General features: G+C 43.8%; 1 protein-coding gene across 1 annotated transcript in view; it reads left to right on the top strand.

Moving 5' to 3' along the window:
• The window catches only part of SETBP1 (SET binding protein 1), a 252731-nt gene extending 238427 nt beyond the window's left edge, over positions 1 to 14304 (top strand). Inside the window, exon 5 of the mRNA XM_075327549.1 lies at positions 9174 to 14304. Coding sequence (XP_075183664.1) covers positions 9174 to 9658 — 485 coding nt within the window. The 3' untranslated portion in view covers positions 9659 to 14304. The remainder of the gene's footprint in view (positions 1 to 9173) is intronic.
• The last annotated feature ends 318 nt before the right edge of the window (positions 14305 to 14622 follow it).

Raw genomic sequence — 14622 nt, 5'->3', positions numbered from 1 at the left:
CCGGGGACAGTGGCGCTGTACGCTGGGGGTTAGGTCACTGCAGCTTTGCTGAGTGACGTTGTGTGTTGGGAACTACTGCGCCGACCGCTCCTGGAGCGGCGGCGCAGCTGCGACTTGTGGTGCGCCGGGGGCTTTGCGCCGACCGCGCTTTTACGGCGGCGGCGCTTCTAACTTTAGCCCCCGGCTTCTGCGGCCTAGCGCCGCTTCGTTCCCGCCCCCACCCTGTCAATCAGGGTATGGGAGAGACGCTGCTCAATGGCAGCGCCGAGGGCTGGAGCTTTATTTACATGCTCCAGCCCTCTCACTAGGCACAGGGGGAAGCAGACTTCCCGCTCTTCGTCGGTGTACGCCCAGGGCCCGCCCCCCCTCTCCACAAGGACGCCGGCAGCCATTACACATGCGTTCTGGCTGGGGAAAGGCAGCAGGCTCTGGGAGACCCAGACTAGAGGGATTTCTGGCGACCACACACCGCTCCTAAGCGGGCGGTAAGCTGCACAGTAGTGCTGGCCCCACTAGTGCCTCAGTGATATATTAGTGTACTTTTTTCTTTGTACCATATATATATATAGTTGCACTGTAAGGTCGCTTCTTGGCTGGACACCCTGTACTGCTCTGAGGAGGCAGCAACATGTCATCCGCAAAACGCAAGGCTGCCAAGGCACGGGCTGTGTGCACTGTTTGTACTGCATGTGGGGCTGATCTACCGGCAGGCTCCAATGATTCACATTGTGTGCAATGTTCAGTCCCAGTGGCACTTCGTCAGCCAGAGCCTATTGTGGTGGTAGCCCAGGCAGAGACGCCTGTGAACCCTGCCCCGGTGACGGGGACAGACTTTGCAGTGTTTGCTGATAAAATGTCTGAGGCTATGACAAAAATCCTGGAGACCTTGCAGGCCAGGCCAGTTCCTCAGACCATGGACACTGCTGTGGCTATGCTCTCTGGTCCCCCTCAGTTGGAACTAATCCGTACTTCAAGGGGGTCTCAAGCATCACAAGCTGAAGTCTCTGACTCAGATGACAGTCCCAGGCAGCCTAAGCGAGCTCGCTGGGAAAGACCCTCGACGTCATCACACTGCTCAGGGTCTCAGCGAGAAGAGTCTCTCTGTGATGAGACTGAGGACGGTGATCAGGATTCTAATCCTGAGGCCCCTCTCAATCTGGATGCCCCTGATGGTGACGCCATGGTTAATGACCTTATATCGGCGATTAATAGACTGTTGGATATTTCTCCCCCAGCTCCTTCAGCAGAGGAGGCAGCTGCACAGCAGGAGAAGTTCCATTTCCTGTATCCCAAGCGTAAATTAAGTGCTTTTTTGGACCACTCTGACTTCAGAGAATCAATCCAGAAGCACGACGCTCATCCAGACAAGCGTTTCTCTAAACGTTCTAAGGATACCCGTTATCCTTTTCCCTCTGAAGTGGCCAAACGCTGGACCCAGTGCCCAAAGGTGGATCCCCCAATTTCCAAGCTTGCGGCTAGATCCATAGTCGCAGTAGAGGATGGCGCTTCACTTAAAGATGCCAACGACAGACAGATGGACCTTTGGTTGAAATCTGTCTATGAAGCTATCGGCGCGTCGTTTACTCCAGCATTCGCGGCCGTGTGGGCACTACAAGCTATTTCAGCTGGTTTAGCACAGGTGGATGCTATCATGCATCCAGCAGTGCCACAGGTGGCGTCCCTAACTTCGCAAATGTCTGCGTTTGCGACCTATGCTATCAATGCTGTCCTAGAATCTACGAGCCGTACCTCTATGGCGGCCGCCAATTCTGTGGTTTTGCGCAGAGCCTTATGGTTAAAGGACTGGAAAGCAGATGCTGGTTCCAAAAAATGCTTAACCAGCTTGCCATTATCTAGAGACAGACTGTTTGGTGAGCCATTGGCTGAAATCATAAAACAGTCCAAGGGTAAGGACTCTTCCTTGCCACAGCCCAGAGCAAGTAAACCTCAACAGAAAAAGTGGCAGTCGAGGTTTCGGTCCTTTCGAGGCTCGGGCAAGCCCCAATTCTCCTCGTCCAAAGGGACTCAGAAAGGACAAGGGAGCTCAGATTCCTGGCGGGCTCACTCACACCCCAGGAAAGCAAATGGAGGAACCGCTTCCAAGGCGGCTACCTCATGACTTTCGGCCTCCTCCCTCCGCATCCTCGGTCGGTGGCAGGCTCTCCCGCTTTTGCGACATTTGGCTGTCACAGGTCAAAGACCGGTGGGTAACAGACATTTTGTCTCGCGGGTACAGAATCGAGTTCAGTTCTCGGCCTCCACTTCGGTTCTTCAGAACCTCCCCACACCCCAACCGAGCAGATGCCCTGCTGCAGGCGGTGGACTCTCTAAGAGCAGAAGGAGTCGTGATCCCTGTCCCCCCTCTGGAACGGGGGCGAGGATTTTACTCCAATCTCTTTGTGGTTCCAAAAAAGGACGGCTCCTTCCGTCCTGTTCTGGACCTAAAACTGCTCAACAAGCATGTGAACGCCAGGCGGTTCCGGATGGAATCCCTCCGCTCAGTCATTGCCTCAATGTCCCAAGGAGATTTCCTAGCATCAATAGACATCAAAGATGCTTATCTCCACGTGCCGATTGCTACGGAGCACCAACGCTTTCTGCGCTTCATGATAGGAGACGAACATCTTCAGTTCGTGGCTCTGCCATTTGGTCTGGCGACAGCCCCCCGGGTGTTCACCAAGATCATGGCAGCAGTGGTAGCAGTCTTGCACTCTCACGGACACTCTGTGATCCCTTACTTGGACGATCTACTGGTCAAGGCACCCTCTCAGGAGGCATGCCAACTCAGCCTGAATTTTGCACTGGAGACTCTCCAGGCGTTCGGGTGGATCATCAACTTCCCAAAGTCAAATCTGTCACCGACCCAATCACTAACGTATCTTGGCATGGAGTTTCATACTCTCTCAGCGATAGTGAAGCTTCCGCTGAGCAAGCAGCGGTCACTATAGACAGGGGTGCAGGCTCTCCTTCAAAGTCAGTCGCACTCCTTAAGACGCCTCATGCACTTCCTCGGGAAGATGGTGGCGGCAATAGAGGCGGTTCCGTTTGCGCAGTTTCATCTGCGTCCACTTCAATGGGACATTCTCCGCCAATGGGACGGGAAGTCGACATCCCTGGACAGGAAAGTCTCCCTTTCCCAGACGGCCAAGGACTCTCTGCAGTGGTGGCTCCTTTCCACCTCATTATCACAGGGAAGATCCTTCCTACCACCGTCCTGGGCGGTGGTCACGACAGACGCGAGTCTGTCAGGGTGGGGAGCAGTGTTTCTCCACCACAGGGCTCAGGGTACGTGGACTCAGCAGGAGTCCAGCCTTCAGATCAATGTTCTGGAAATCAGAGCAGTGTTTCTTGCCCTACTAGCCTTCCAGCAGTGGCTGGAAGGGAAGCAGATCCGAATTCAATCGGACAACTCCACAGCGGTGGCATACATCAATCACCAAGGAGGGACTCGCAGTCGGCAAGCCTTCCAGGAAGTCCGGCGCATTATGATGTGGGTGGAAGCCACGGCCTCCACCATATCCGCAGTTCACATCCCCGGCGTAGAAAACTGGGAAGCAGACTTCCTCAGTCGCCAGGGCATGGACGCAGGGGAATGGTCCCTTCACCCGGACGTGTTTCAGGAAATCTGTCGCCGATGGGGAAGGCCGGACGTCGACCTAATGGCGTCCCGGCACAACAACAAGGTCCCAACCTTCATGGCACGGTCTCGCGATCAAAGAGCTCTAGCAGCAGACGCCCTAGTGCAAGATTGGTCGCAGTTCCGGCTCCCTTATGTGTTTCCACCTCTGGCACTCTTGCCCAGAGTGCTACGCAAGATCAGATCCGACTGCAGCCGCGTCATACTCGTCGCTCCAGACTGGCCGAGGAGGGCGTGGTATCCGGATCTGTGGCATCTCACGGTCGGCCAACCGTGGGCACTACCAGACCGACCAGACTTACTGTTCCAAGGGCCGTTTTTCCATCGGAATTCTGCGGCCCTCAACCTGACTGCGTGGCCATTGAGTCCTGGATCCTAGCGTCTTCAGGCTTATCCCAAGGGGTCGTTGCCACCATGAGACAGGCTAGGAAGCCCACGTCTGCTAAGATCTACCACAGAACGTGGAGGATATTCTTATCCTGGTGCTCTGCTCAGAAAGTGTCTCCCTGGCCATTTGCATTACCTACCCTTCTTTCTTTCCTCCAATCTGGGTTAGAAAAAGGTTTGTCGCTCGGCTCCCTTAAAGGGCAAGTCTCGGCGCTATCCGTCTTTTTTCAGAAGCGTCTAGCACGACTTTCTAAGGTGCGCACGTTCCTACAGGGGGTTTGCCATATAGTTCCCCCGTACAAGCGGCCGTTAGATCCATGGGATCTGAACAGGGTACTAGTTGCCCTCCAGAAGCCGCCCTTCGAGCCTCTGAAGGAGGTTTCACTTTCTAGACTATCACAGAAAGTGGCTTTTCTGGTAGCGATCACATCTCTTCGGAGAGTGTCTGAGCTAGCAGCGCTGTCTTCCAAGGCTCCCTTCCTGGTCTTCCACCAGGACAAGGTAGTGCTGCGCCCCATTCAGGAGTTTCTCCCGAAGGTGGTATCCTCTTTTCATCTTAATCAGGATATCTCTTTGCCTTCGTTTTGTCCTCATGCAGTTCATCGGTATGAGAAGGATTTACATTTGTTAGATCTGGTGAGAGCACTCAGAATCTACATTTCCCGCACAGCGCCCCTGCGCCGTTCGGATGCACTCTTTGTCCTTGTCGCTGGTAAGCGCAAAGGGTCGCAGGCTTCTAAGGCCACCCTGGCTCGATGGATCAAAGAACCAATTCTTGAAGCCTACCGTTCTGCGGGGCTTCCGGTTCCATCAGGGCTGAAGGCCCATTCTACCAGAGCCGTGGGTGCGTCCTGGGCATTGCGACACCAAACATTATCAGGTGCATACCTATGCTTCGGCGGACGCCAGCCTAGGTAGAAGAGTCCTGCAGGCGGCAGTTGCCTCCCCGTAGGGGAGGGCTGTCTTTGCAGCTCTAACATGAGGTATTTCTTTACCCACCCAGGGACAGCTTTTGGACGTCCCAATCGTCTGGGTCTCCCAATAGAGCGCCGAAGAAGAAGGGAATTTTGTTACTTACCGTAAATTCCTTTTCTTCTAGCTCTTATTGGGAGACCCAGCACCCGCCCTGTTGTCCTTCGGGATTTTTGGTTTGTTTGCGGATACACATGTTGTTCATGTTGAACGGTTTTCAGTTCTCCGATGTTACTCGGAGTGAATTTGTTTAAACCAGTTATTGGCTTTCCTCCTTCTTGCTTTTGCACTAAAACTGGTGAGCCAGTGATCCCACTGGGGGTGTATAGCCAGAAGGGGAGGGGCCTTACACTTTTTAGTGTAATTGCTTTGTGTGGCCTCCGGAGGCAGTGCTATACACCAATCGTCTGGGTCTCCCAATAAGAGCTAGAAGAAAAGGAATTTACGGTAAGTAACAAAATTCCCTTCTTTTATTGTTACGGAACTTAATTTATCAGCATTTGATACGTTTTCAAATGTTTATTTACAAATATATCAAGTTTCCTTAATATTTAAGGTTGTTGACCCTTATTTTTCTGTCCCAAATCCTCACTGAAGACCCCTTCTTGTCTAATCTGTGCTTGTAGCTTATCACAATTTGTGTTTTTGATTGTACACCTGTTTTTTGAGGATTGACCCCAGGTTATCACTCAGTTTCAGATCTGGGGACTATCATTTTTATGGACACAAGATTCCTACATTTTGTTCATTGAGCCACTTTGTTAACATTTTTACTTTGTGACATGGAGCTCCATTTTCCTGGAAAAAGTATTGCTTGTTCATCACTAACTAAATTGATTCTAGATTGTTGCCATGAAGGATGTTTAGCTGGTATTTATTCATTGCAGTAGTCTTAGGCAAAAATTGTCAGTGAGCCCCCCTCTATAGATAAAAAGCCCACACATTAATGGTCTCAGGAGGCTTACTGTTGGCATGTATAGGACACATGGGGGCGCTCATCTTTACTTTCCCCAGGAAATCCTTCTTCCCCATGTCAAAAACAGTCTAAACGTTTCATAAGGGCCGTTTCACACATTCGGCATTTTGCCGGATTCTTGGATCCGGAAAACTCCAGTACAGTGTAATATAGTACTATGGCATCGCGGCACCTCTGGTCACATGCTGTCATGTGACCGGAGCTTGCTCGAGATGCCATTGTACAGTATTAACACTGTACTGGAGTGTGCCGGATTCGGCAATCCGGCAAATTGCCGGATGTGTGAAACGGGCCTAAGTGAACATAACTTTAACCCATTCCTCTCCCATTCCTTGCTATAATATTTCTTGCATATTCGAAGTATTAAAACTATTCACATAAGGAATAATAAAAAATAGAAAAAAAAAAACCTATAAAAACAAAATCTTGTAAATTTTAAAATATTGGGATTTATCTGCCGTCCAGATGTTGTGATAATTTGGTGAAAAACACAAGAAACTGTTAATGGGAAAATTGGACTGCACCGTGAGTTTCCTGTAATTAATGAAGATCTCTTTGAAAATGTCTTCACTGAAAAGAAATCTGCTGCCTGAGCCCAGATGTTACCCAGAATATAAGCTCCTTCCTTCAGAATGCCCCAAGGCAAAACAAACTGATAAACTGCATAATGAGTTTTAACTAATTAAGACCAAATTCTCCTTTCAACTTTTAATATCTAACTGGACGCAATAGTTGTAACGTATGGATGCTGGTGGTTTGAGTATAGGCATATGGAAAGTATATTTCCTTATTGTGTAGACTAGCTATTTTTTTTTTTTTTTTTTTAGGACTGCAAGTTGTATATTTTACTGCTAGGGGCCCCAAATCTATTTAATGAACTTCTAGAACAAGGAATTGAGACATTGTCCACAAATAATAACAGAGGTTGGGTTGTCCACTACTTGGACAACCCCCTTCTCAATGACTATGTTTGTACTCTGACAACCCCTTCTCAATTGATGCCTATGTTTGTGCTCGGACAACCCCTTCTCAATGCCTATGTTTTTATTAGAACAACCCCTTCTCAATGCCTATGTTTCTACTTGAACAACCCCTTCTCAATGACCATGATAATATTCGAACAGCCCCTTTTCAATGACCATGTTTCTATATAGACAACATGTTCTCAATGCCTATATTTCTACTCGGACAACCCCTTTTCAATGCTTATGTTTCTATTCGAACAACCCCTTCTCAAAGACTGTTTCTACATGGAAAACCCCTTCTCACTTCCTATGTTTCTACATGGACAACCACGTCTGAATGCTTATGTTTTTATTCAGACAACCCTTCTCAATGGCTATGTTTCTATTTGAACAACCTTTTCTCCATACCGATGTTTCTACTTGGACAACCCCTTCTCAATGCCTGTTTCTACATGACCAACACCTTTTCAATGCCTATGTTTTTATTCGAACAATCCCATCTCAATGCCTATATTTTTATATGAACAACCCTTTTTCAATGACTGTTTCTACTCATTCAACCCTTTCTCAATACCCATGTTTCTGCACAGTAAAATAACAACAACTTCAGGGGCACTAGTGGATCCCTGCAACCAATCACTTCTCACGTCTTTCGATATAATTGACCTCAAGAGGGAGTGAGAGAGCTTCCAGATCTCTTGCTTTCTCCGGATTTCTAATCTGTCTAAAGGATTGGATAGTGAAGCCAGTGCTGATTGGCCATAGGGATCATGAGACATAATGTTACACAATCCTCGGGAGAGCCATTGCTGACCACTGGAGAGGCATACAGATGTTGAGGGATTTCAGAAGGGGTTGTCTGAGTAGTTGACAACACCTTTAATGTTTATATTGCTAGATAAAACATGTAAATTAATGCATTAAATCTTTCTACCCCTTGGCATGCTATATTGTTTTATTTGTGTATAATTTGCTTTTGCAAAGCTCCTTCTTTTAACAGCTCCTCCAGTGGTCATTAATAGTATTACAAGTGAAACAGTGGGTTTAAATGGGTTGTGACATGAAATCAACCTTTGTCCTTCTGACTGATAAGGCCTTGTAGGCCATGGCTTTCGCTGGTAAAATGACTGTATTTTGGGTTTCCAAATTGGGGATCATCTGATTTGTGTTGGCAACTGTATTCTTAAAAAAAAAATGCTCTTTGATAGACATGAGTGAGCCAAAACCGTAAAGTTTGGCATACATACCAAACACTGAGTTTGGCATTTGGGTCCTTCACATATGCTAACAACTCAAAGAAGCATCGGGGTGCTTTGGTACACTGTGTTCAGCCCAGTGCTAGCTGCCTGCAGTGTTTGAACGGCTCGAACAGGACGTAAAATCGGCATTATCATATGTAGTGTACAACAAAAACCGTGCTCCCTCCCTCGGAAGTGTTCTGTTTATGGCTGGGCAGTTTGTGTCTCTGCCCACATACAATCAGTGATTTCCATTGGGATTCAGGTCAAGTCCGTTACCAGAATGGAACTTCATATAGAGTCTGTCTGAACCTGGCAAACCTGAACTTCAACAGGTCCGCTCATCTAAAGTATTTGATGGGTGTAGCTTTTTAATACAAGAGACAATCATTAAAGCTGTTGTATGGTTCCAATAATTAGAATAATTAGAGTTTTTAGAGAGCGCTTTATTTGTTGACCGAAATGAAGAGTAAATGCAAGTCTGTCTCCCTCTGGAGGACCCAAGCATCGGCACTACAACAGGAAATATGTAATGCTTAATTTTGCTTGTGGTTGCAAAGTAGGAGAATTAATTAGTTAAGAGTACCGTGTACCCGAGCATGGTAGTGCCCGCTCATCCCTAGTTAGGAGTACCGAGCACCCGAGCATCTTAGTGCTCGCTCATCACCAATTACGAGTACCAAGCATGGTAGTGCCCACTCATCACTAGTTATGAGTAGCGACTGCTCGAGCATGGTAGTGTTGGCTGATCACTAGTTACGAGTACTGAGCACCAGAGCATGGAAATGCTTGCTCATCACTAGTTACGAGTACTGAGCACCTGAGCATGGAAATGCTTGCTCATCACTAGTTTGAGTACCGAGCACCCGAATATGGTGGTACTCACGTATCACTATTTCTGAATTCTAAGAACAGGTCATCACTTTGTTGTTCAGAATAACTTAATATATGTACTATTTATTCAACTAAAAAAACCTTTTTTTTCTGTTTTTCTGTAGCCAATGCCTCGCTTCGAAATCGTTTCAAGAGATGTGAGATTGAAGCGATCCAGGGCGAAGTGAGGAAAATGTGTAACTACAACAAAATTCTGTCCACCAAAAAGAACATGGATCATGTGAACAAAATCTTAAAGGCCAAGAGATTACAGAGACAATCCAAGACTGGCAATAACTTTGTGAAGAAGAGAAGGGGTCGCCCAAGGAAGCAATCGGTTTTGTTTGACGATGACTCTAGAGACCAAATGCCTGTACTGGAGAAATGTGTGGACCTCCCCAACAAACGAGGTCAAAAGTCCCATTCGCATGAACCAGAGAAGAAAAGTCAAGACACGGTCATGGACGTTATCGAAGCGGTCATAAATATGGCAAGAGAATCTCAAAATTCTCGAGTGCCAAGAAATGGAAAGAGGAAACTTCCAAATGAAGAGCAGGTGAAGACGAAAAGACGCAGAAAGAGGCGAGGGGAATCTGTAAATGGCCCCTGAGTTCAATACAGACTTGTGTTTAGTTTGATAATCAGGCTGACAATTAATGTAAAGGGTTCAACCCCTTGGAAAAGCTGCAGCTATTTTTTTTCTTTCTATATCTCACTCCACCCCATTGAACGAACGTCACAAAATGAATGTTTTGTTCTACAGTTTATGTACAAATCTCTCAGCACTAGACTTCAAATTTCAATCTTCATGCTATACCAGACCCAATTATGAAAAAGACAGCCCATATTTGTTGACCTGACTATATTTGTACCTTCATATTTCAGGGTAGTCATATGATTTCCTCCATTCTGGAACCCTTCGATAGCCGTGCAAAAGATGTATATTTCTTTTTTTAATGGCCAGTAAACTTTAATATCAACAGAATTAGTAATTTAATGTTTTTTTTTAAACAAGTTTTCATAAATTCTCCCATATTCCCTCTGCCCTCGTGTAGTTTAGAAAATTAGTGTACATTTTTTCCTATCATATATTTATCTAAGCTGTATATGTAGATACTTCCCTCCCGAGACTCTACCCTTTCAGTACTCAAGGGTGGGTTCACCTTAGTGCATTTTTATGAGCCTGTTATGATTTGCAACTAAGCCTCATAGGAACTTTTATTTATATATATTTTTTTTAAATTAGATTTACCACCCCACCTCCCTTCAAAACTGGAGCCAGCTCTGTTCTATACAATCGTTACGAAAATTGTCGTTCAGTGATTTTTAGTTTTCAGAGGCTTTTTGTTTGTTTGTTTCGCAGTACCCCTGTATTGCACCTTAACTTTCAAGAATACCCAACTGGGTGCAGTGTGTTGCCAACTTTAATTTTATTAAAATAAAAATTCTAATTTTTGACATTAAGCAATTACCGAAAAAGCTGTATACCTGGACAACGTCTAGAATTCAAACAGATCTATTGAGCAAGTGTTCTTATCTTCAAAGTATAGGATATAACTGCAAATGTTCACACTTTAAGCCACATTTGGGTAGAAGGAACCCCAATTGTGGTTGCCTTAATAAAATTTTTCTTTTTTTTTTTCTGTTGTACATAATGTAATTATAACATTTTTCAGTCTGCATGATCGCAAACTATCTGTGACTTAGTCTGTCTATTGATCCGTTTAGCTATTGATTTATAATTGGAATCTGAAATGTAGGAATTGATTTAAAGGCAGAAGACATACATGAAGAAAACATTAAAATAACCAAGACTATGACTCAACGCCAAACTGAATTGATTCTAAAATAGACATATACCGTATTTTTCGGACTATAATATGCATCGGGCCAAAAATGTGAAGCAAAAAAAGTGGTCATGGTGAACTGTTATAGAGGGTTCTGCTGCTGACACTTATGGGGTTAATGTCCGCCAATTCTGTATTAATGTCCCCCATCCTGGGCCCCTTCTTAGTATATATATCCCCCATCCTGGTCCCCTTCCTGGTATATATGTCCCCCATCCTGTTATATTTGTGCCCATCCTGGTATATATGGCCCCTTCCTGGTATAAATGTCCCTCACCCTGTATATATGTTCCCGTCCCGGGCCCATCCTGGTATATATGGCCCCCATCCAGGAACCCTTCCTGGTATAAATTTCCCCCATTCTGATATATATGTTCTCATCCTAGGCCCATCCTGGTATATATGCCCGCCACCCTGGACCCCTTCCAGGGTAGCGGCCATATAAATGTCCCCCATCCTAGTATATATGGTCTCAATCCTAGACCAATTCCTGGTATAAATGTCCCTGATCCTGATACATAGGGACCCAGGATGGGGAACATATCTGGTAAATATGTTCCTCATCCTGGTATAGATTTCCCTCATTATGGGCCCATCCTGGTGTATATGCCTCCCGTTATGCCACACACATAGAAAGTAAACAATTCTACTTGCCTTCCCTCCTGTCGCTAGGTGTGCTGTGTTAGCTTCTGATGCTGGCAACTGACTTTGTCGTGTAAGTGATGGGCAGCACATGATGTTACTGCTATGTGTTCCCAGTCATAGGTGCGCCAAAGGCAAGAGCAGGGCCTCCACTGCTGGAAACTAGTGGTGGCAGGAGCAGTGAATATTAATTTCACCTTTAAAGGGAAATTAATATTCACTGGTCCCCTCACTCCTAATCCCACTCACCTTTCAGTGCCAGTATCCGTAATTCGTAAAAATCTTCACAGCAATTTGCGATCAATGACCTTGGTGCCAAGAAGTGGGTGGGATTATGGTCACGAGGAGCAATGAATATTCATTTCCCTTTAAATGGTGATATGAATATTCACTTCTCATGCTGCCACCAGCTTCCTGAGTGGTTGGTGACCCTGTTCCTGACTCTTGTGACCCCGCTCTACTTCTGCCCCCCACAGCGAGCCAGGTACATTTGGATTATAAAATGTACTCCCATTCCCTCCCAAATTTTTGAGGAAAAAGTGCGTCTTATTGTCCGAAAAATATGGTAGTGGCTCTGTCACTTTTGCAAATGTTTCGTCTAGTTGACCACAAATTACATTATCATAGCCCATTTTCCAAAAGTAGAATCTAACAGCATTGGTTTATTCCTTAAACAGTTAGTTAAAAATGATTCCTAAATTCCTTTAAAAGAAATTGCACTTATTTAAAAAAAAAATATATATATATACTGTTGTTTTATGGTTTCTTCTTAGGAGATTTATAGTTGACTAATTAGAAGTTATCCTATTGGCATATTTAAACCTTGTCATCCTGATTTTTAGCTCGTGGAACGGAGTCTGGGCTTAAAAAAATGTAAAATTCGCTGCCAGATTTATTATTTTGAAAATTTTTTAAAATGATAAAGAAACCATAGAGACTTCTTCGTAATAGAAATGTAATCCAACTGCTTAAGTCATAACCAAAATTGAGAGCGGGATCATTTTTTACCTTCTTGGATGCTTTGAAGGAGATTACTTTATTAAAGGAATGATCGGCTTCGTCACATACATCTTGGGTTCCTTGTGGACAGTAATACACTTTTTTTGGGGGGTTGCCATTTTGAAAGCCATAAATAATAATAATGTACAGATGCCCTTTGGGCCATAGAGATTATTTAGTATTTAATAAATCATGGCATGACTAAAATTCCATAGTGAATATTTTTGAGAAAATAGACATTTCACTTGGGATACAAGGTGGCTTCTCAATCTCAGGTGCAAGATTTAAAAAAAAATAAATAAATAAAAAAAAAAATAGATTTTCAAAAATTTGGTTCCAACAAATCATCTATGTATCTTCATTTTTTTTTTCCACGGCCAAATTGGTTACTATTACATATGCACTACAGAGGCCTCAAAATCGTCCATATACCTTTAATTTCCCTTAATGTTTGTTTTGTTTTGTTTTTTAGGTGTTTTTACCCATCTGTGTTAGCATGTAGACTTTTTTGCTTCAAAGGTTGATACATGCCAGTAACTCGATGAAGAGTACAAATACCATTTTTTTAAGTGTATATAATAAGCATGATAATGAGTTACAATAGGTTCGATCAGTGTTATTGCATTTAGGGTTTTGCTTAAAATGGATATGGAAAATTTATGGTTATGATCAAGTTACTGGCTGGATATTTGTAGTCTCAAAAAGAAGTTCTCAAATGTACAGCTCGTATATTTTGCATCTACATCTCAACTGTAACAAATTGGGCTCAAGCTTTGCTACATATATATTCAGTGCAGTTTTCTTCATTGTATCGTTGCATGTCCCTAAAAATCTCCAAATTTTTAGTTTCAATATAAAATTCCAAATACCTAATTTTTGGTTTCGCATCATCGGTAACGTCCTCACAGGCTCAGCTGTCTATTGATCTAAGTTTTACCCATTAAATATACTAAAGTTCTCAGTTCAATTCAAAAGCACATCTTCGCCCTTCCCTTCCCCAACTCAATTTTTAATATTTTTTCATATAAGTCTATATTTACACTACAAGGAAAGGAAAACATTATATCGATAAGTGAATGAGCTGCCAATCTATCAACGTAGGGAGTGTTACGTTTCAGTCCCACGTTGCTGGTATTTTTTTTTTTGTTTTGTTTTCTAAGCTATTTCTTAAGTAATGCACATGAAATGTTATATATGTATATATTTAAGGAAAAAAAAAACGGGGCACAAAATTGTTTTACAAGTCGTGCTGGCTAATTTTTAGTTTGTATTCATAAGTGGTTTTTAAAAGCCTTTTTTAAAGTGTACTTGCATGTTCTACTTTGATTGTATGTAAACATATTTTAGAACAAAAAAAAATTGTATTTGTATTTTATTGAATATAGAGGCAAGAAGAAACTTGTACATTGTTTGAAATGTTCTTTTTGTAACAGTTTTTATTCATGAAGCATTTTTGTACATTTAAAAGCAAAAAATGGAAAAAAAAAACAAAACAAAATGAATATGAAATTGCTGTTATGATGCATAGGTACATCAGGCATGCTTTCTTGTCATGCTACGTCATGATCCTAGATGTTGGTTTTTAAACTTTTATTTTTCTTTTTTTCTTTTTTTTTTCTAAAAGAAAGCTCTTCTTTTCTTTTTTTTTTTTCCGCTACCAAATCAGGTTAGCAGTATAGAGCACTTAACTAAAACGAAAAACAAAAAAAAAATAATAATCCTATTCATATGTTATTCATTGTGTGAAATTAAATGAATTCAATTCAGACTAATTTACTTTGTGAATTTATTGACTTTGATTTATTTTTTTTTTATATCCCCAGTGAGTGCACGCTGGGATATTAAAATGTGACCTAACCAGGGGCCGGTGCTGCGGTCACTGCCGCAACCTCTGTCCTCAACCTGAAACAAAGTGTCATCAGTGATGTCTCTTTCTGTCAGGGACTGGGCTTGTCCCTACTGTACTAAGCATGCGTCATTTATATGCGTATTTATATTTATATGCGTCATATGCTTAATAGGAGCGCCTTGCTCACTGTGCAGTAGTACTTTCAGTACACAGTGACAGTGCACTCCATCATCTCTG

The sequence above is a fragment of the Anomaloglossus baeobatrachus genome, chromosome 1 (genome assembly GCF_048569485.1).
Source record: "Anomaloglossus baeobatrachus isolate aAnoBae1 chromosome 1, aAnoBae1.hap1, whole genome shotgun sequence".
Lineage (NCBI taxonomy): Eukaryota > Metazoa > Chordata > Amphibia > Anura > Aromobatidae > Anomaloglossus > Anomaloglossus baeobatrachus.
Note: the sequence above shows the minus strand (reverse complement) of the source record. Positions and strands in the feature narration are given on the sequence as shown.